This window comes from Bemisia tabaci, chromosome 8 (assembly GCF_918797505.1).
Source record: "Bemisia tabaci chromosome 8, PGI_BMITA_v3".
In the NCBI taxonomy this organism is placed as follows: Eukaryota; Metazoa; Arthropoda; class Insecta; order Hemiptera; family Aleyrodidae; genus Bemisia; species Bemisia tabaci.
Genome location: NC_092800.1, coordinates 25,915,527 through 25,936,586, shown reverse-complemented (window position 1 = coordinate 25,936,586; position 21,060 = coordinate 25,915,527). Strand labels below are relative to the sequence as shown.

Sequence of the window (21,060 nt, the reverse complement as noted above, 5' to 3'; positions counted from 1 at the left end):
TGTATTTACTGTTCGCTTCAAGGTTGCAGTTTTTAGTGCTGCTTTTTTAGAGTCTGTCACACAGACACACTTTGCTTTTGCATCAGTGGTGAATCTGCAAAATAATTTCAAAATTACTTTCGCATTCCTGCTCTGATACTACGATTAGAAAAAAAATTACAAGAGGAGCTTTCACACTCCTGTGAGAGGGTGACCCTTCATACCTCTCCCATGATACATTCTTATCGGAGCTTTCATAAAAAAATTGAATTTAAGGCACAGAAACAGATCATCAAGCCATGAATATTTGATCCTTTCCGCAGATGGAGGAAAACTTTTTTCAAAGTTTGCATATATCCTTCAATATCTGCTCAGCTGCAAAATCCTGAGTCCCACCGGCAAAACAAAGTAACTGTGAAACAGAAACTCTCACTTACTGCTATCAAAGTCTAGAAAATATGACAGAATCTTTTTGATAAACAGGCCACAGGGCACATATGTCACCAAAACTTAATAGAAAGGGGAGAGGACAATATTTGATCATTAAAATACAGAGACATATTAGAGGTGACAACACCTTCAATAGATAAAATTTTAAGTAGGAAAAACCTGGAGAGTTGTATGTTGATCGGAAGAATCACACTAGCTTGGCCGGTAGGAATGCTCAAAACAGGAGACAGAATTGAAGATTCGATCACAGTTGGAAAAACAGCTGCTAGCACCAATTTAACAGCCATTTGGTAAGTTATTCTAGAAAAAAAAGAAAAAAGGAAAAGATGCAAAGCGTAGCAGACTAAAAAAATATACAAGAAAAAACAAACACTAAAAGTGTGGCTCGAACTGTAAGAAATAGGATAGACGAATGTTGCTGGGTTCACGGCAGGTCCACGCAGGCCTAAAAACATTTCATTAGATTAAAAAATTTGTCTATCAATGCAAGATTGAGAGAGGAGGATGTTCAGCTCAAGCAGATGCATTGGAATACTAAGCTAGGGCCTTGCCGCAATATCTATACTGATTTGGATTTTTTTAGACTTCATCGGTAGATACTCATTTTCTGTCTAATCCTTTTGCTTTGAGTTGAATAACAAAGAGTTGTTCTAATTAAAATAGGTACAAATATTGTGACTAAAAAATAAATTAAATTTGATTTGAGGCCAAAAAACCAAATCTACCGGACCCTAGGTGGCATCAATCTAGTCCTCTGTAAAATTAGATAAACTGCTGCGAATAATTTCAGCTTAAGTCATGAATTGGCTGTTATTTGTCATAATTATGATCAAAATTGATGAAAAGTACCTTTGGATACTGAGCACAAATTTCTCGCCGAAGATTCTTCAACCTCAACTGCTGTCTCCCATAGTCCTGAAAAAAAGAGGTAGTTTTTTAAAAGGAGAATTTTGCAGAGACAGGTCATTTGTAAGCTTGGTACTGAAACTTAATGCTATTGGTGCATGAGAGTAAGTAAAAGCATACACTGTTCAATGCAGTAGGTTAATGGAAAATTTGCAAGGGTCTGAAATTTGATGAATTTCGTGGTTAAGTGGAATCTACTGAGTAAACTGAACACAAGGATACCCTTGATTCATAAATTGAGCGATTATTAGAGGAGATATGACAAAATAACCGATTTTGCTAAAATACATGTATTTAAATGGGAAATGCCGCCAGATGACATCAGAAGGCGGCACATTTTTTCACTTTTAAATCAATTTTTCTCCAATTTCCCATGTCAGAAAAAAATTATGAAAAATACTGCAGACTCAGCTCATTAAACACTCTTGGATGAAGCAATAAAATGTTTGTGTGCAAATTCTCCATTAGTTTCAAGAGGAAAAACAGAAATTTTGCTTGCGGAGACAAAAGGAGTTCTACATTTTCTCAAGTTTTAAAGTAAAAAAACTTGGAAAGTAAATCTCTTGGAAAATAAAAATGAGGAGTTTTCGTTTGGAGCTCTATTCTAGCGGCGCATGGAACAGCCTCTCTAAGATATAATGACATAGGAATAAATGTCGTTCCAGGAAATATACGGAGGGCCAGAGTGGGATGGTCCTCTGCAATTAACTTAAAAAGAGCTTCAATTTTCATAGGATTTAAAATTAATACAAAAGAAGATCACTCACATCATTTAGGAGAACTGTTGGAATAAATTGTGAGAATATGTCTGGCCGTTCCTTCATTGTGCGCTCACCACAGTAATTCAGTAACTTATCACCTTCACTACTTCTGGCACATGAGATCAGAGTGTCCACATCTAATCCTGAGGGTTTGATACACTGAGAAGCAAACAATTTCAGTTAGCATCCCACACATGTTGGTAAATTCTCCAAAATTGAAATGAAGTTGTGATTGGTCAGACTGTCATGACCGGGGAAAAAAATAAATGTGACATAGTGGGGAAGCAACTCCTGAGTAATGTTGGGTAACAATTATCATGAGTGAATTATCAATAACCCAAAATAAATTTGTTTCTATTGAATGTACGTCTAGACTGGTCAGGGTTCTTTCCTGTTAAGAAATTCTAAGAAAATAAAGAAAGTTCTCATAACTTTCCATTTTATTAACACCTCATTTCTCCTGATCTTCCAAGCTATGATCATACAGTCTCTTTCCTTGAAATTGGGAATCCATAAAATTGCAGGAATCTTTTGTATGAGGTGGTCTTTTCTTTGTCAAAATCCTTCCTCAAGGGCTTTCCTCTTTCAAACAGCACAGGTAAAAAGTTTCTGCACCCCTGAAGTTTCTGACAAAAAATATTTTTGCTGGGTGGACTTCATTTACTTGGTCGACAAAAAGCTTGGAAATCTGATGTTCCCTAGGTCGTAGGAACATCCACAATAAGTAACTGAAAATGGCAATATATTAAAGGCATTGAGAATATCAGCAGATCTAACAGACATGGGGAGGCAAAAGATACAAGCTATGATACCACTATTTTATCACTAAAAGATCGAGGGAAGGAGGTAGAGAGGAAAGGAAATAATGCAACCGGAAATATTTTTAGGGTTCAAAAAATCTGGATTTGCTCTCATCTCCAACCCCATTCAAGGTGGCTGGATCCACTCTCTACTTCTGATTGAGCGGCTTTGATGTCTCGGTAGGTGCATTGAAGGTATGCTTTTCTCAAATTCAAGCCTCCAAAATTGACAAAACATTCAGTCGCATAGGCTTTGTTTCAGACTTGGCAAGAATTTAAACCGAAGTGGCAAAACTGACTAATAGGGATCAAATATTGCACAATGGACCACTGGATAAGGTGCAAATTGCGGAATTTCTCATACATGTTTCCTGATCAAAATTTCATGTAGCACTTGATTCGCTCAGCAAATATTACTGAAATTAACTCCTAACTAAGATATTTAACGTTTTTTGATGCACGCATTCAAACCTCTCATTCATGAAAAAACAAGAATTAACAAGGGTCAGATCATTCACTAAACGTTACTGTAACTGTCTCTGCAGTGGAAAAATACGGGAACCTCAATATATAATACCGGTGTTTCCATTCCGCTAATGCATGTTGTTAACACATTGAAAATCACAAGATGGAAAAAGAACATTGCTCGATTGCTGCAAGAGCTGTTGTTGTGCGCGATTTGATTCAAGTAGACTACCTATTATTTTCCTTGTGAGCAAGGAATTCAGATTTTTCTTAACCAGTGTAGACTTACAGTGTTAATATTTTAGTTAGGAGTTGATTTCAGAAACTTTCTTTGCGTGAATCAAGTTCTACGTGTAATTTTGCTTTGCAAACATTAATCCGAATAACTGAATTTGCACCTTGTCTAGTAGTTGAGACATGAGAGAAGGGAGTACATGTAATAAGAGTGAACCGTGATAGGTATGTGGTTTGTGAGTTTCACAGTCGATAAGTTTTATTGGTTTGCTCTCCGATCCTATAATTTGAACATGGGAGAAAGAAAAAAATTCAAAAATACTTACTGTGCCAACACTATCATCAGGGCTGAAGCTCTTTGAGATCATACAGGTTAAAACTTTTAATAATACAGGCTGGTTCGTGATGGCATTGATTGCACATGCATGCAGTTTGTTTCCATAACACTCGCCTTCCCCATGCTGACAACTGAATTCATACTTGTCACCATGTTTTGTGGTCTGTTCAAAATAAAGCAATCAAAATAAGGAGTTTCAGTTACTAACAAACAAAGGAACTTGGAAAAATGGGCCTGTTGCAAACTTTTGCCAGAGCAAAAATAAGAACTGTTACTCATAGAAAGTGTCTCAAAAATCACAATGAGCGCATCGGCAAAGTCTGAAATGCACTCCTTACTTCACAATTTGCATAAGAAATTTGCGTTTTTCGAGCTTTCTGCTTCAAAAACGATACCACAGCACAAGTGAACATTTCTTTGAGGAGTCATTCCATCCAACCCCTGTTCACAAGGATCCTACATGATATTCAACATAGCCAACGCTGATCTGCCAAAACACATGTGACGGGACGATTATTCTAACCTCCTAATAACAATCGGCATGTTTACATTCACATTTTTCTCACGTTGATAGATATCCGCTTTGATTGACCTTGTGCCCTCCTCAACTTGCGCGCGGAAGCGTCGGCCATGTTGAGCAGGGATTGAATGGAACGACTCCTCTAATGAAATGTTCACCTGTGCCGTAGTATCCTTTCTGAAGCGGGAAGCTTAAAAAAACGCAAATTTCTTACGCAGATTCTGAAGTTAGGGGTGCATTTCAGAGTTTGCTGATGCGCTCATCGTGATTTTAGAGACAATATCTATAAGGAACAACTCTTATTTTTGCTCTAGCAAAAGTTTGCGACAGGTCCATTACGAACAAGACAGCAAAAAAAATTGTATATACTTGGTGCAATATTTCAAAAGAGTAACTTCAACTGCAGTTTTGTGGGGGCTATGTTCTCGGCTCAGAGTGTTTACCTAGGCTTGTCTTCGATCTTGGTAAAGGTTCACTGGATGCAGAGTTTTTAGGAGTTCACGGATCAAGATTATTTGTAGTTGATTTACAAATAGGTATACTATTTAAAGATTAAGTGAAGTCTAACAGGTCTGTTGTCATATCATTGTGACATTCTCAGTATCGTTAGAAATCATGCTTAACATTAAGTGATACTCACTGAGGCTTTTCCATACGGCACCAAATCAAGCGTTATCAATTGTGGAATCTCTTCATATGTTGGTAAAAGTTGATTGACAAAAAAATTTCTGGAGTCAGGACACATTGTTTCATAGTACACCGTTACCTTCACGGGTAAAAATTCAGAAATTTCCTTGCCGAATGAATCATACTTTTTCTCGATGTACATGTTCTCCTGAAAAAAATCAGATGACAGCTGGCATTAGAGACATCCATAAATCGACAAAATTTTCGGGCAAAAATATCAATTGTTATTAATTCAAATCAATTAGAAATACAGAACAATGAGCAAAAAATATCCACTGAACCTAAGTTAAGTACCCCCCCCCCCCCCCCCAGAAAACTTACGTGCAAAGACATTGTTATACCGTTGATATGATGCCCTGTCCCAAAAAGAGCGTTCTTAGAACGTTGAGACAGCATTTTAACACACATTTTGCCAGGCGGGAACGCAACTTGCGTTCGTTCAATGGATATTTTGTGACTGAACAGAAAATTATCAGACAGGTTGGATTGGAGTCTAAGGATTACATTTTGGACTCTGAGTTTTAAGATCATCAATGCAATTGAGAGACAGGCCTTATTTTAAGAAGGCTTCCTCAATTGCAGAGAAAAACCAGTTCTCTCTACCCACCCCGCATTTATCAAAAAAGTTGCTGCAAGGTTACTTTCAGGAGCAACCATTTTCCGCCTGTCGATCGTAGACTTCTTGACAGTTTGGGTGCTAAAAATGATTCATGATTATTGATTCCTTCAAATTTTAATTCAAGACCAGGATGGTGAAGAAAAATACCTAGAGCTGACAGGAGTTGTGGCTAAGTTTGTTCTGACTTGACCATGTGTCCACTTGAAACAAATATTGAGAAGGTAGCCCTTAATTTACAAGTGCGAGGGTATCAATTATAGTGACTCTTGGTTAAAATGACTTAGGGCAAAGCCTTTGACCCGTCAAGAAATGTAGCATGAAAACGCCTCAAACAAGAACAAAGAAGTGAGGTTGGAAATGCAGAGATCGAGTGAAATTCAATAGGTACCAACCAATGGTCAGTAGTTGACCTTGCTAGATTGACTCACTAAAAATTCAAGTTTCAGTTTTGAAAGCACCATGTGCTTACAAGGTGGAGTCTTTAAACTGAAAGTGCATGCTCTACTCGGACCGAAGTTCACATGCAATGATTTGAGCTATCAAAGACGTAGTTCAACTTCAAGCAATACTTGCAACAGGTTTGAACAGAAAGTACACTAAATGCAAAGGAGATCTCTTACTTCAGAATTTACGCCGCTTGAATCATCTAAATGATACTTCAACTTTAGCTGCCAAAATGTTAACACAAGGGTGAATAAGAACAGAGCTAGGGCATTCCTCTTGGTAAAAACTTTCACTGAATGAATCATATCTGAGGAAAATGGACCTCACTTAAATTCGTAGAAGTTGCTGAAGCAAGAAAAAAAGTACTAAAAAATCAGCTAAAAAATTGCTAACTTATTAAACTAGAGAGAACAATCACTTAAATTGTATCATATACACAATCCGAGAAGACCACACTTTGGCTTGGCACCGACATAACGGACATAACCTCACTTACTTTACTTGTAAACACGGCATGTCGCACAGTGGGCACAGTGAGCAAACATGGCCTAATGAGACAATAATAGGTATGGATTGAACATGTAATTTTTTATTTTGATTGCAGGGTAGAGAATGGATGTCCAGGTTTTTCAACGTGGTAGGCAATTTAACGAGAAAATCATTGCTTTAATTTAAAGATTCCACATCACGTTTAACCTTCTCCGTCGACCCACTCCACTGTGCGTCCAATGTACCAAAACGGGGCAAACCATAACCATACCATAACGTTGACAAGGTGTCCCCTCAGTTTAGAAACAACGTATGTATCTTTGGTTTCCCTAAGTGTATAAGTGTTTTTACGGATGTTTCTACCTCATCATCAGATAGTGCCCCAGTGGTGATGATCTTCACTCAAAGAGCAATTTCAAATAACTCTTAAAACTGATAAAGAGATTATTTCGGGAAACTTCAGCAACTTTTTAAAGTGGGCGAAGGCTAACTTTTCGTGAAAACAAACCTAAAGAAGTCTTAAAAAAATTACCAGGCACTTTTTTCAAAATTTTTAATTATTTTCTTTAATATTTTTTACGTTGAAAAACCACAGTTGATATTTTAAGAGTTACTTTGACTTTACTTCTCAGATTATCTCGTAAATTGAGCTGGAAAAAATCCCCTTGCTGGATTACCTAAAACTAATAATTTAAACCCTCTATTGCCTAGATTGTGGGTCTTTGATTCTGAGGAACACAAATCTATGCTGTGGCTTTCGTGAAAACATCTGTACAGTCCCACATTTCTTCCTCTAAGTTTTGGTACCTAATCATTCATTAAAAAAGAAAGAATTCATAAAAATCTGCACGACGTGTCACAGAGGAATAGTGCAATTTTTTGGAGACCAAAACATACTCTTCACTTATAGCAGAATATTCTGTAGAGGTAGATAAATTTCACACTGTAGAGTTGGCTTGTTCCTCATCAAATAAATAAAATAGGAGCAGCAATTTCAAACATCACGTACTTTGTATAAAAAGTACCTAAGTATAAATATTTAGTTCTTGGCATTTCAGATTTTTATCTGGGTAATACTTATTTTGGATGTGTACCTATGAAAATTGCATTTTTTTTTACGCATGTCTCATCATCACAAAGAGCATAGTTTTCGTGGGTGGTAAAGTTATAACATTTGAGAAAATTTTTAACCTGTCATGAAACTCAATGCAATTTTATTACTGAAGAAAACAGAATATTGAAAAACGTGCGACACTACTAATGTGCTAAATGTGCAACACAAGTGCCTGGTCGTCTGATATGACTGCAACGACGTAAAGAGAAACCTGGGGTCTGGATGAGATCAAATGGTGAAAACGTCTGTGGAGAGGCCACCTCAGCTCACATTTGCAAATAAAAATTGCAGCATGGACAATGCTGCTTAAGTGATGGCAAAAAAAATAATGTTTGATGAAAAATTGCGTTACTGAATGCAACAGGCAACCAGATCTGTGTCTGGACCACAGTGCCGCTCCTACATTAGCCTTTGGGAAAACATGAACACCAGAGCTTGGTTGTCTGAATAGATCTTGAAGTTTAAAATTCATTTGAGTTTTCATGTAAATCTACAACTTCAATAGATGTTCCTCAAAGTCACAAAAATTTCACTGCATTATGACATCCATTATCTACTAAATTTGTTTAAAGAATGCACTGACTAAATTCTTCTCACAGGAAATAAAAAATCAGCGAATAAGAAGAGATACGATTGTAATTCAGAGGTAAACAAAAGTCATTCATAAAATATAATTGTTATAATTTCCATTCACTGAAACTCTTGACAAAATTAAATCCTCATTTGCCAGGAGCACAAGGAAGAAAATAATCACAGCTTATATGAAAGTAAAAAAGACAAAATTAGTAAGAGTTTTATCTTACAAGGGTAATACACAACTAATGAGCGCACATAATGATAGATACAAGGAGTGGTCAGAGATTTCGTTGGACTGCCTAGAGATCTTAATTCCTGCATTAACATGTGTTCTAACAAAATATAACACAAAAGACCTTCAGTTTTTTTGACAATCAAAAAGTCTAATATTTTTGGATACAATATAATTCTTGGTGATCATTTAAAAAAAAAAAAAAAAAAAAAGAATAGGTGAGATACACAGTATTGTTTCCAAATTTTGTAGACTGATAGTTGAAGGGTAAGGTAATGGACGATAATTAAAAAAGTTGGATAAATACAGAGAAGCTGGCCTGTGAAAAATGATCTAGAAGTTAATGGCATTATGAGCTACTTGTGATTCTTTAAAATCCAAAAAGGTTGCACTCAACTTGAAATGAACAGCGGAGAACCTGTGCTTATTGCAAATAAGACAGTTGATTACTCTCTGTAATTTCAGGATTTCAATTCCTGTCATCTGTATTATGTATTAACCCAGGAAAACTGAGTACTTAGAGTTGCTTCATGTGAGGTAATATTTTTGAAAAATCATCAAATTTTCAATATAGAAGATTCGAAGGCTGTTACCATTCAATGCACTAGAATCAAATCTGATTCTTGAAGAGGAACAAAATGAGAAACACAACTTACTGATAACCAGAATTGATCCTGAAATTTACCAATGCACACAATTGACGATAGGAACAAAGAAAAGAAAGAAATGAAATTAGGTCGACTGGGAGACATTCTTTCTGACTTTGAGACTTCAGTGTCAATTAAACAAATGAGGACTTGACTAAAGATTTTCAGATTGAATTCATCCTTCCGGCCGCAATTAATAGAGTGTTAAAAAAAGAGAAAAAAAAAGAGGGGGAGGGGGGCGGGAGAGAGAGAGCGAAAAAAAGACGGATAATTATTGGAGCACGATGGAACTCGATGCAAAATTACATAAGAAATTAGGGTAACTTCCACAATTCAAAGAGATTCATACTACAATTAAAGTAACTTGCTCACTCTTTTCAATGAGAAGTAATGCATTTTTTAGATATCAAAAGGATATCTTGAAATAAATCAAACACCCAGGTTTGTCTTAAAATCATACAAGTGGGAGGAAAATCAATGATAAAGAAAGGTAAAACTTCGAGAGTTTCTGCCCGGGAACCCCATTATGTATCTTCATCTTCAAACACGATAAAGAAAAAAAAAGAAGAAAAATCAAGATGTTCCTGCTTCTTCCCGAGGATTTCATGAACAACTTCTTTGTGAATTAGTAGATAGTCCCCACACCCTACAATTAACTAATTGTTGGGAAGGATAAAAAAAAGGGGGAAAAACTACTCAGAACTTACTGGACTCAATCTGATGCTGAAAGAGAAGAGAGGAAGATCTTGCAAAATCGTGATATTTTAAAGACCAGGTTTCTTTCATAAAGAATATTTCGCCTTTTTGATGGAGGGCTATGCCCAAAAATAAAGGTTAAACACACAAAATAACTTATTTAGTTTACTTATACAGAGAAGTTGCACAGGGATGGGTGAGGGATAAGAAAAAAAGGTCATATTAAATTAAAAAAGAAAAATCCTAAGCTTAAAAAATACATAAGCATGTAACCTAGAAAAGATGACAACGCTGTACAATAAAACTTTATACAAACGGACAACCGCAAATTTACGTACATGATACACATACATAAATTAGACGATGACTCGCATTGCCATGCCTTGTAAATAATTTGCCGCATGTTCAAGAGAAACGAGGTTAGGAGAGTTGGCGAGCTTAAAGAACGTTGGCAAAAATCACCAACTCTCCTGTCTAAACAACTCGTACGTCAATTGCATTTTTCTGATAGAAACAAGGTGCTCAAGATTCCAGCTGTTCAATCCTGCTACTAGTTCATACGATGACTGTTGGTGTCCTTTCAATAGGTATCGAAGAAATAGAAATATATCATCAAAGAATAGAATATTCAGAACCATTTCTTTCATTTTTTACAGGTTTGAACTATTTGACTTTCGTCAACTTCACATTAGGATTGTAGTCCAGGTTCTTGAGATGGGAACTAACAAAAATACCCTGAATTTTCTAAGTTGACTCAAGAATAATCACAGCCTACATGTGTGGTAAGTTCTGATTAGAGTATCTTGGACTACTTAGGGAACTCTTTCTGCTCAATTTTTTGGAAACAAGCATGATTACCTATTTTCTATCATTAGATAACTGTGGTTCCCTGAGCAAATAGAAAACAAATGCAGCATTTTATTCACAAGGTTTAGCAAAACTGCACCTTAATATAAAATGTTTATTGTACAAGAATTGAAAGATTATAGTAAAACGTTACATCGAACATGACTAACGCATGCGGTATTTGTTAGTTTCCTGTACTTGGCACAGCTCACCGTTGAAGTCTACAGAAATGACAAAGTCGAGATCTCGCTTGTTGCGAACATTCCTTGACATTTGGAAGTTTCCAAAGAGTTCCTCTCCCCGTTTTACTGTCAGGGAGTCATTCAAATAAAACACACTTTGCTTCCAGTGAGTGTACGCGCATTCCGGCGAAGTGCTGAATCCAGTCCGCTTGTGGCATTTCGTGAATTCAACAGTGAAGTACGTCACTAGAGCGTGGATATAGTCGTTGCGACTGATTTGAAGATGAAATGGAGTGGAAAAGTTGAGATCTTCTTTCGTGACTGTGTACAAGTCAACTTCTTTCAGCAGACAGACATTTGCTACAAGCTGTAACATTTTGAAAGGACCAACGATTAATATTTGACAAGGTGTGTTAAATAGCCAGACTTGTAAGGTTTCTGTGTGAATCTTTTCCCTGACACCATGTAAAAGATTCCTTTAACGATTATGCTAAAATAGTGGCAAGAAAAATTCTCTGAGTCAGATGCAGTTAAGCTGACTTTAATTGGACGTATTTCAGGCAAACAGAACTGTGTGCATTATGACGTGAGCCTTGTTACGCATTTATTCTTATGGGTCTCAGGGCTCTTGTCTCAATGCACATAGTTTTGTTAGGCAGAAAAACGTCCAATCAATGATGTTAAATTTGTATTTAATCAACAGGTTGCAGGGAAATACTTGCTGCAGCAGAACAAAAGGTCTAAGATTTCTTCTTGTATCAGCAATTTACATGCTGCTCGACCATTTCTACTTGTTATTGCTTAATTTTCAAGCCTTAAGATAGGGCACCCCTTATTGGCTTAAAAGCGGCACTTTTTGTTAGTTTCTACAGTTGCTAATTGTCTGATCTTCGAGTCCATACCCAACCACTAAGGACTAATAACCGGAATCAATTTTCAAGAGATGCTTAAATTATGCAGAATTGTACATGAAGGTGCAATTAAAAATGTAAAAAAATTCAAATGTTACCAGTTTCCTAACATTTCGCACTAATTCCTCATGGCTTAATTTCCTGATTCTCTCAAAATTGCTGGCAGAATTTTTCTTTTTTTCAAATTTCTAGAAACAGATCATAATTTTGGGAACACTTTTTTTTAGATTGCTTCTGCGCCTTACAGATACAGCATTCCACACACCCTTAGGGCTAATACGGAGGGCTGCGAGTAAATTTCAGTGAGAATTTTCGACTGACAAGGGCATGCTACCAACTGTCCTCCTCAAAGGTTCAAATTTGGCAGAGAGGTAGAATAGGGAAATATAAGAACCCAGATTTTTTTTTTTTTTTTTTTTTTTTTTTGCAAATGCCCAGCAGTTTTTGAGTTATGAATTTTTGAAGGTGCCGTTGTTTCGTGTCAGCGATGCGCTCAAGTTGAGCCTACTGTGTGCGCACCTTTTAATACAATCCGAGTGCCACCCAAAGCATATGAGAAGGTTGACCTAGAGACAGTGCACTTGCCTTCGGTAACGGAGGTCCAGGGTTCAATCTTTGTCTCGGAGATCTTCTTTCACTATTGATTATTTTGTTATTTAATCGCTTCATCACAACAGATTGTAAGTCCCCTTGTAAACATTTTATTATTTATTTAATTATTCTTCCTCTCAAACCTCCAACTTAGCTTTTAAGACAGAAATTACAGCAACTTCTCCTTATTGTTTTTGCCAAACACAATCATGCTAAAGAAAGTCTTCGGAAAAGGAGATTACACTTACTTGTTTAGGATCAACTACATCAACAAGGGGCTCACTAATAGCTACTTTACGGATTGATGACATATCAAAACCGTAGACATCATCCCACCATGCAATCTTATCATCTTTATACTGGCGATCTTCGATGGCTGTGATGAATAATGTTGCTCTATCCGGAATAAAAGTCCATTTGGTTGTAGCCACTTGTCTCGAGCAAAAATAACTGTGTCAAGCATGGACTCATAGAATAAACTGTAGCCCATCCATTCAGATATGATAATATCAACTTTCTCTATGCCTGGAAAGAAAGAAATCATGCATGAATACAAAAGAGACAAAATAGTAAGATAAGGAAAGCAGGGTGCCTACTAAAACAGGCTGCCCAAAAATCAGTACTTTTACAGTACTTTTTCAGTACATTCCCAAGAATTTCAGTACCTCTTCAACAGAAAAATCCAGTACTTTTTCATTACCTTCATTTGACGAAATTCGAAAAATTTCAAAAACGTGAATTTCTCGCTCAAAATGTGACAAAGATGAAAAAAATTACGGACCTTCTTGCGGAATTTCCGCATTTTTTCAGTATTTCCGAACTTCCCTAAAAAAATCAGTACTATTTCTGGACTTTTCGGGAATTGTAGACACCCTGGTAAGAGAACATTTTATGACTGGAAGGAATAAAATTACGGGTCAGTTGAGACACTCAGCCGAAAAATAAAGCTCCTTGAGCAAGGCTGATGAACAAAGGTAGTCATATCTTAATTTTAGCTGCCATTCCAGAGACTAGTACTGCTCAAAGGATCCCTACTTTGCCTTGCAGTGCAACCCCCCCCCCCCCCCCCCCGAAACGTACCTCAGAGTTGCTGGGAGTTCTTTGCCTCCGTAATGCTGTACACATAAGACTGTTACTATCTGCATTGGACAGTGCATTTCACTATTTTCGTTGCACAGAACAGCACATTTCACAGTTCCCTTCACAAAAAGTGATGCTCTTGGCACTTTCGTTCTATATGTACAAGTTGCACAGTTAATAATTGCCTTGGCAAAAAGAAGCACATTTAACTTCTTTCATTTCAGCACCTTAAACGTAGTGCTACTCAGTTTGCTGTTCAAAATAAATCATTATATTCATCTGAATAATTCACTGAAGTTCATCAATATCTTTAAGGATCAAGTGTAGGAGCTCATTATTAAAAGTATTAAAATTGAATAAGACCTGTCGCAATTAGTTGTTTGGGATATGACACCCTGTTCAATTTTTGGCCAATTTTAGAGAGCTGATAATATAATTTGTTCCTTATTTTTTGTTATTAAGTTACCAAATATTTATTTTTTTTTTTTCAGAAAATCATTGAAAATCTTAACAGTAATGATAAGTTGGATAATATCTGTCACTCTAGCTCTCTTACATTAGCTAAGTAGTTCATTTAATACCTTTAAAAAAGTTCTCTACAAAAATAGCGGACGTGGTCTTCTTACAAAATCACTGTATCTCGATGACATTTCCTTCAAATTCAAATTTCTAAAGCTCATTTCTGAGAGGAGGATTGGCTCTGTAGTAAATTCTTTAATCAGAGCCCATTTGATACACAGAAATTGAAACTGCAGCTTTGAAAACTTTAAACGCACTTGTCTCAAAACTTGACAACTCGACATCCGCTGTTCATACATAAAAGGCTTCATGCTATGTCTTACCATCAGGTAATTCAATTTCTTCCACTTTGCCTTTCAAAATAGTTACTACATTACTGAGGTGGTTGTCTTCGACAATTTTCTTGGCATACTCAACAATGTTTGAGCACTCAATTCCGAAAACCCGAGCAGCTCCTGCCTTGGCAGCAAACATGGATAAAATTCCAGTTCCGCATCCAACATCCAAAACAATTTTATCCTGGAAGCAAGTGTAGAAAATATGCAATGAATAGTTAGCTTCTGAAAACTATTATAGAACTGTGTTCTTATAAGTGAATGATCAGTTGTGGATTAAATGCTGTAAAGATGGGCCATGCTTAAAATAAACATTATTTACGGTCAGATTGTTAGTCAAAAGGGAAGGATTTATGTCGAAGATGGAAGTTTCGACACAATTTCAAATGGACATATTTCTGCCAAATGGAACCAGAGACAGGTGGGAAAGAAGGGGTGTGTTCCGTAGTTGAGGGCCATAAGAATAAACGGGAATTATAAAGTACCAGTAACAACAGTGGCAATGCAGCTGCCACCGCAGTGGCCCGTCCCCTGCATTAACTCATGAGCCCTATCCACAACGCTATTGTCACACACCCATGGCTCCTGAGTGCTGCATTCAGTTAGCACATGGTTAGTCGTATTTTGTTCGAAGGCAACACTCGCAACATGTTGTGAAAACAAGCAACAATCACATTTAGTTCGAAGTTGATTTGCGTTGTGGAGGGGCTTATTTACGCGTGCAAAATTTGGGAGCCCCCACAATAACATCGTTGTACAACAACTGCAACATGCTCAGAGGTAAGTCGTTTTTATGTTTCTGCCCAAGACAACGCTGTTTTCTAACCTGAAATTGGAATTAGCTCTTTCATTGGTTTTTCAGAATCATGAAAAAGAAATAAGAAAAAAACAGAAACAATTTGTTGTTTTGAACAAAATACGACCGTTCCGTTCGACAGAATGTAAAATCTTGCTTTTCCATTTCTCCAAAGGGAATCACGCCCACTTTAACATTGTTTCTTATGCAGCTTCCTAGAGCACACCCCACCTTTCCCACTTGTCTTCAGTTCCGTTTGGCAGAAATACGTCCAAATAGCAGTCCTCAAGATGTATCGATGGGCGAAGTGCGAAACCCTGTATCTGTTTGAGAGGGTGCACACTTCCTGTCATACTTGATATTTTCTTTGGAAAACAAGTCAACGTCATTTCCTGAAACCTCCCTTGCATTTTCTGCTGTTGGCAGAATATTCATAATAAAATTCAAACTGTTGTTTCGCACTTTGGCGACTGATGTGCTTCCAAGGAAAAGCACCTTACGGCAGCTCCTACGATCTTACACTCAGCTTATGAGTGAGACATGATGAAAGTCTCATAAAATTGAGAACGTCAGAGTTAGTAAGTACCAGGGGAGCAGAGTATTCCAAGCTACATTATCATGCACTAGCCTGCCTGCTTTTCAAATTTTTCTCATTAACTACCCACATAATTTCGAAAAGGATTACCTTTTTCATCTATTTGTCTTGGACTTTTAAATTTAGACCTTAAATAATTTTCGCTCATTCCTTGTTATCAAAGCCTTTCAACATTTCCCATGTCTCCCTGATTGTAAGATTTGGTAAGTATTTTCTGCAAATTGCTTAAGATATTTTAAAACCATCTCCCTCGGTACTTTGGAGGCATCACTAATTTCTACGACTTTATAGTAGGCCATCAAAAGCTTTATTACGAGCTTAGCAAATTGTAATGATAAGAATTTCAATGATTTGTTTCTTGGCTACATCTCCTTCTCTGTTTGATATGTTGATGACAGTGGATATTACACACTTTAAATCTCAGCTCTTTTTATTCTTGCACAGTAGGGCTTCTCTTCTATCTGAACAAGGAGGATAGCGATGATTACGTTACATTTTTATCCCTGTCCCTTTGCTGCAGTCTAGCCTATTCCACACGTTCTGGGGAGAATGCTTAGATTTCTCCTCCCAGCACTTTTCAAGCGGTTACGTGCAATCCTAGTCTCAAAATAGAATCACTCTGAACAGCAGATAACCCGATCTATTATGATCCATGGATTTAAAAAGACCCCTAGTAAGTATCTCATCCCCAATAAGTAAGTAAGGCCAGGCTTACCAGCGAGGCGCCTTCAAAGGGGACGAGGCAACTGGCTACATACGTCGAGCACCCCGCAGTTGGACCGTGCTCCTTAACTTCGTACTATTGACGCATTGTGTAACCTCTATATTCCCGCAAGGCTCAGCCGCCCACTCACCGATTTTTTCACAACCCAGTCGAACAGTGCAGACAGACTACTAACTGGGAGACTATGTCCCTCCCACACCCTGTTACCTCAAAGGGTCAGGGTATTGGAGTGGCATAGTCATCCACAGTCACGATGACTGATATTTGAGTGTCCTCAAACATCAGTCACCTCTAGGGATTGAACCCGGGACTTCAGTGATAGCAGCCAACTGCCTTGACCACTACACCACTGAGGCTGACATCTAATCCCTACTATATCATGTGAATTAAAAGAAAAAAGCTGAACTGTGCTGAGTCAGTATATCAACAGGAAAACTGCTTTAAGTTACATATTTACCTTGAATAAGTGTTTATTATGGAGCATGGAGTTTCTGTAAGTGAGAGTACGCACTTCATCCTTCAACATTTCTTCGTGGATACCGAAGTGAGCATAGGAGTCAAAGTAATAGTCTTGGGACGTCATTTCGTCAATGTGGACTGAACTATCGAGTCCATTCTTGTTCTCAACGACAATCTGCTTCACTGGTACGCTGTTTGCAGCAGGATCCGTGGTAACTTCCATACCTTCCATTTTCTGATTCTGAGGAGCAAAACAAAGATTCATGTCATTAGAAAGGACTGGCAAAAAGCTTTGATCTGGTGATAGAACACATTTGGTTTTCCATGGGGCTGGGTAGTTCATTTGATGAAGAGGGGGGGGGGGGGGGGGGAGAGAGAGAAGAAAACAATGTTGGTGGAAAACTTTTCATTGACTTTAAGAGCTGCATTTAGAATCAATGCTAAACTCGTAAAGCTTGAGGAATCTTTACAAAAATAAGAAGGTAGGTACTGAAGGCTTTTACATAGCAAAAATAATGAAAAATGCATTTATCAACATGTGTGAAAAGATTAGAGAAAACGAATGCTAAGACATCTTCTTCCTCATACCGCTGACTGATCAGAATTATTTTTTCAGCTAATTCAACTTGACTCTGTACCATCATGAAATACTTGGAAGAGATTTATATAGAAGTGTTCAAACATGTGGCACTCTAGATTTAAGACTGTAATTTAGAGAAGTGCCTTACAGAAATGATTGACATTAAATTGAGAAGTCAAAATAGATTGAATACTTTTATTTTGTCCGCAAATAAAAAAAAGAAGAAAAAAATTTAAAAAAAAAGGAATTAACAAACAGAATAAACTGACTTAGAATTAGAAAATTAGCTCAAGTAAGGGTACATATGTAGAGATAGACAATTTCTCAAGAGGGGGGGGGGGGGGGGGGGGTTTGATCATGCAGTGATAATTGGAATGTGGATCCTTTAAGCCTAAAAAAACATTAGGGGAAGTTAATTTAGTCAACAATATTTTGAAATGAGGAGAATGCCATCCTGATTTTTAGGAACTTCTTAATCCATTGATTTTTTAAAGAATAAGGATGGCTGGAAGAGACTGGAAAACTTTGATGCACTTCTCGCCACAGAATGGTTCACAACTTTCTTTCCTATTTTTTTTTTTTTTTTCTAATGAGTTTTTAGTTCTTTCCTAGTCTGTCATGTTTTTTTTTATACTCTCCTTGAAGCAAGAAATGTGAAGGGAAAATTTCCAAGAAAGAGCAGTAGGAGGAGAAAGGTGGAGCTAAGAATCAGTCTCAATAAATTTTCAGCATTTCGTCCATTGGATTTTTGCATTCCTGGTAGCAAATATTTACTAACTCCTCAAGAGGTAACTTTCAAAAAAACCTTTCGAGGAGTAGGAGGGAAGAAAGACGTTTTAGTATACAGTGAATAAATTTCCAACTTGACCAAAGTTGCAACTTCTGAGCTTCCGTCTACAGAATTATTTTGACTTCCAATTGCGCAACAAATTAACTCACGAAATGTTAAAAAATCATCCACAGCACAAAAAAGCAGAAATATTGGGTGGAAAATTAAATAAGGATAAAAAGTTTAAGTTAGACTAAAAGGTTTTCATATCCTGCTTACCAGCGAATTCATTATCAAGAATTCTACGCTATGAATAGCCTACTCGTTTCCTAAAAATTGGATATATATTCTTACTGTTCTCTGCAAAAGTTAATAAGAAAAAAAAATTATAACATCGACAACAAAAAATGAAAAATAAAGGATTTGAACTGGCTTTGGGGATGTGTAAGTAGCATTTAAGATAAGACGCAACAAAAATACTACTAACTTGGTTCTTCAATTAAAGGGAATTGATCAGAGGAAAAGAATACTAGAAATTAACGAAATGTTACACCCTTGGTGTTTATTCATGCATGAAAGAAAGAACGAAAGAAAGAGAAAATAATCAATTTTCCAGAGAAAAAATGAATATGTAAACGATATGTTCTAGAGAGACCAGAAAACTAATTTGTTCAAGGTAAATCAAATTACCTAAGGACAAGGGTACCTAACAGATGTTTCAAAAGAATGAATCCATCAAAAAAGTAATCATCAGTGGCAAAAATGGAAAAAGAATCAATCCTAATAAGAATTAGGATGACAAAGCTTTCCGTGGCAATAAGTCAATATATCACACAATAGCGCTACATTCACAACACATAATATTACTATAGTAATAGGATGTCAACTACGGTTGCTTCAATTTTGAAGAGGCAATGAGTGAAGTAAATCATGGGTGATGGTTTAGCCCAATGTATACAACTATCGATCATTGTGAGGAAAAATAACAGCAAAGGATAATGAAGATTTTACAAGCAAAAAAAATTCATTTTGATTCAGTTTTGCAGGCATAGCAGATTACACGATAAGGATAAGCAGGAGGTTGACAAAGTGGTCCGTCTCTTCAAGCTGATACTAATTTGATTTACATCTTGGAGAAGAAAAGTGGGTCCACCATCTGAACTGTTGTCAAGAAAGTGTCTTTACATAAGGCATGACAAGAGATGTAATTGAGGACTAATCATAGAGGGAACAAATTTTTATGAGATTAACAATGCTTTGATCGCACATATTAAATTTGAACTTCATGCGAACAACTGAAATCTTTCATGTCAGTTCCTTTCAACTTAAGATTTAGGGAATGTGAATACCATGAATGTATAACAGTGAAGGCATGTTGGAGGCTAGAACTACAACAGTAAACTTGAGACAATCCTCCATTGTATGAAATCATGATAGATCACATTCTACGGGCATGACTAACTATCTACAATGTTGACAAGACTCAGAGACAAAAATATCGGGCATGACTAACTATCTACAATGTTGACAAGACTCAGAGACAAAAATAAGTGGCTTGTAGTTGTGAGTATGCAGCTTGGAACAGAAGGCTCCATTGTTGCTACCTAACCACAACACTATAGAACAAGAACAACCAGACGGCTGAATAGTGCGGCCAAGGGAATGATGCAGTTCCCACATCAAACGTGACGCTTCATACAGAGTTGGTAGAGGGCTTTGATGGGAGAAATGAACTGAAAATGGAATGTACCGGATGCAAAGAGCAGATGGATAAAAAATTCAAACACAGAAACAGAAAAACTAAAATACTCAAAATTACTCCTCCTGCCATTCAGAGAGGATCTTCAAAATCCAAGGACTTCAGTAGCGTTGACGAGAGGAATACTCCAGTAAATTTCGAATAATGAGCAGCTGCGCAAATGTTAACTTAATGAGCATCATTAAACTAAAAGAATGCAGCTACTGAGATGAAAAACAGCAGAGTGAATCAATGAAGGAAGGATGAAGGAAATTCGAGGGTCTGAAGGAGACAAAAGAGCTGGAAAATAGGCTCAGTCTGGGACAATTTCAGGGAGTGAATTTGTGAGGTCGAAGTGCAAGAATCGAAGAATAAAATGTGAATTAATGATGGGACCGGATCCAAAGTTTACGAATATGATGTCCTGGAAATCTGACACAAAGAATCGTGATCATGGCATAAGCAACGCCGCTTGCTACAACGAGGATATAAAAAGCACATGGCACATCCAAACAATCTACGGATTAGGAAGCAGAACACATTTGGTAAAACTAAAAGAGGTACGGTCTTTAGCACCGTCGAAAAATTACAATGATAACACAATAAATGAAGAGAATTTTCACCGATTAATTTCAGCTTCAACAATAAAACTTCGCAGGCACTTCAACTTTCGGCGAATCTTCTCTTCACAACCACGGTCCGACAAGGAAAGGAAGAGGAAGAGCTGCGACTGTAGTAGTACAGACAACACTGCTTTTGCCGCTTCAACTTTTTATTCGGCTTAGGCAAAATTATCAGCTCGACTGCACGGTTAGAAGCATACCTCTCTAGGCGCTATGCAAGCTTGTAACAATGCTTTCACAATCAATGCCCTCTCCCCTATGGCGGCTAATTTGAGTTCCTAACTTACAGCAAGTAATTCGATTCCTTTTAATTCGCTATCAAAATATTCTGAAACATTCTAAGATATATAATCACT

The 21,060-nt window shown here is 37.1% G+C and overlaps 2 protein-coding genes across 2 annotated transcripts; both read right to left on the bottom strand.

Moving 5' to 3' along the window:
- Nucleotides 1–501: 501 nt before the first annotated feature.
- Nucleotides 502–6,677, bottom strand: LOC109035462 (GILT-like protein 1). Its single transcript, XM_019049109.2, has 6 exons — nucleotides 6,379–6,677; nucleotides 5,093–5,287; nucleotides 3,922–4,095; nucleotides 2,103–2,255; nucleotides 1,279–1,344; nucleotides 502–729 (listed from the first exon to the last, which is right to left on the bottom strand). Exons 1-6 carry the CDS (start codon nucleotides 6,505–6,507, stop codon nucleotides 706–708), a joined length of 741 nt encoding a protein of 246 aa, XP_018904654.2. The 5' UTR covers nucleotides 6,508–6,677; the 3' UTR covers nucleotides 502–705.
- Nucleotides 6,678–8,423: 1,746 nt separating this feature from the next.
- Nucleotides 8,424–20,859, bottom strand: LOC109035463 (arginine methyltransferase 1). Its single transcript, XM_019049110.2, is given in 7 exon segments — nucleotides 8,424–11,351; nucleotides 12,735–12,892; nucleotides 12,895–13,011; nucleotides 14,409–14,604; nucleotides 16,993–17,235; nucleotides 18,623–18,703; nucleotides 20,705–20,859. Coding segments are annotated over 6 exon segments (1,110 nt in total). The 5' UTR covers nucleotides 18,635–18,703; nucleotides 20,705–20,859; the 3' UTR covers nucleotides 8,424–10,967.
- Nucleotides 20,860–21,060: the final 201 nt, after the last annotated feature.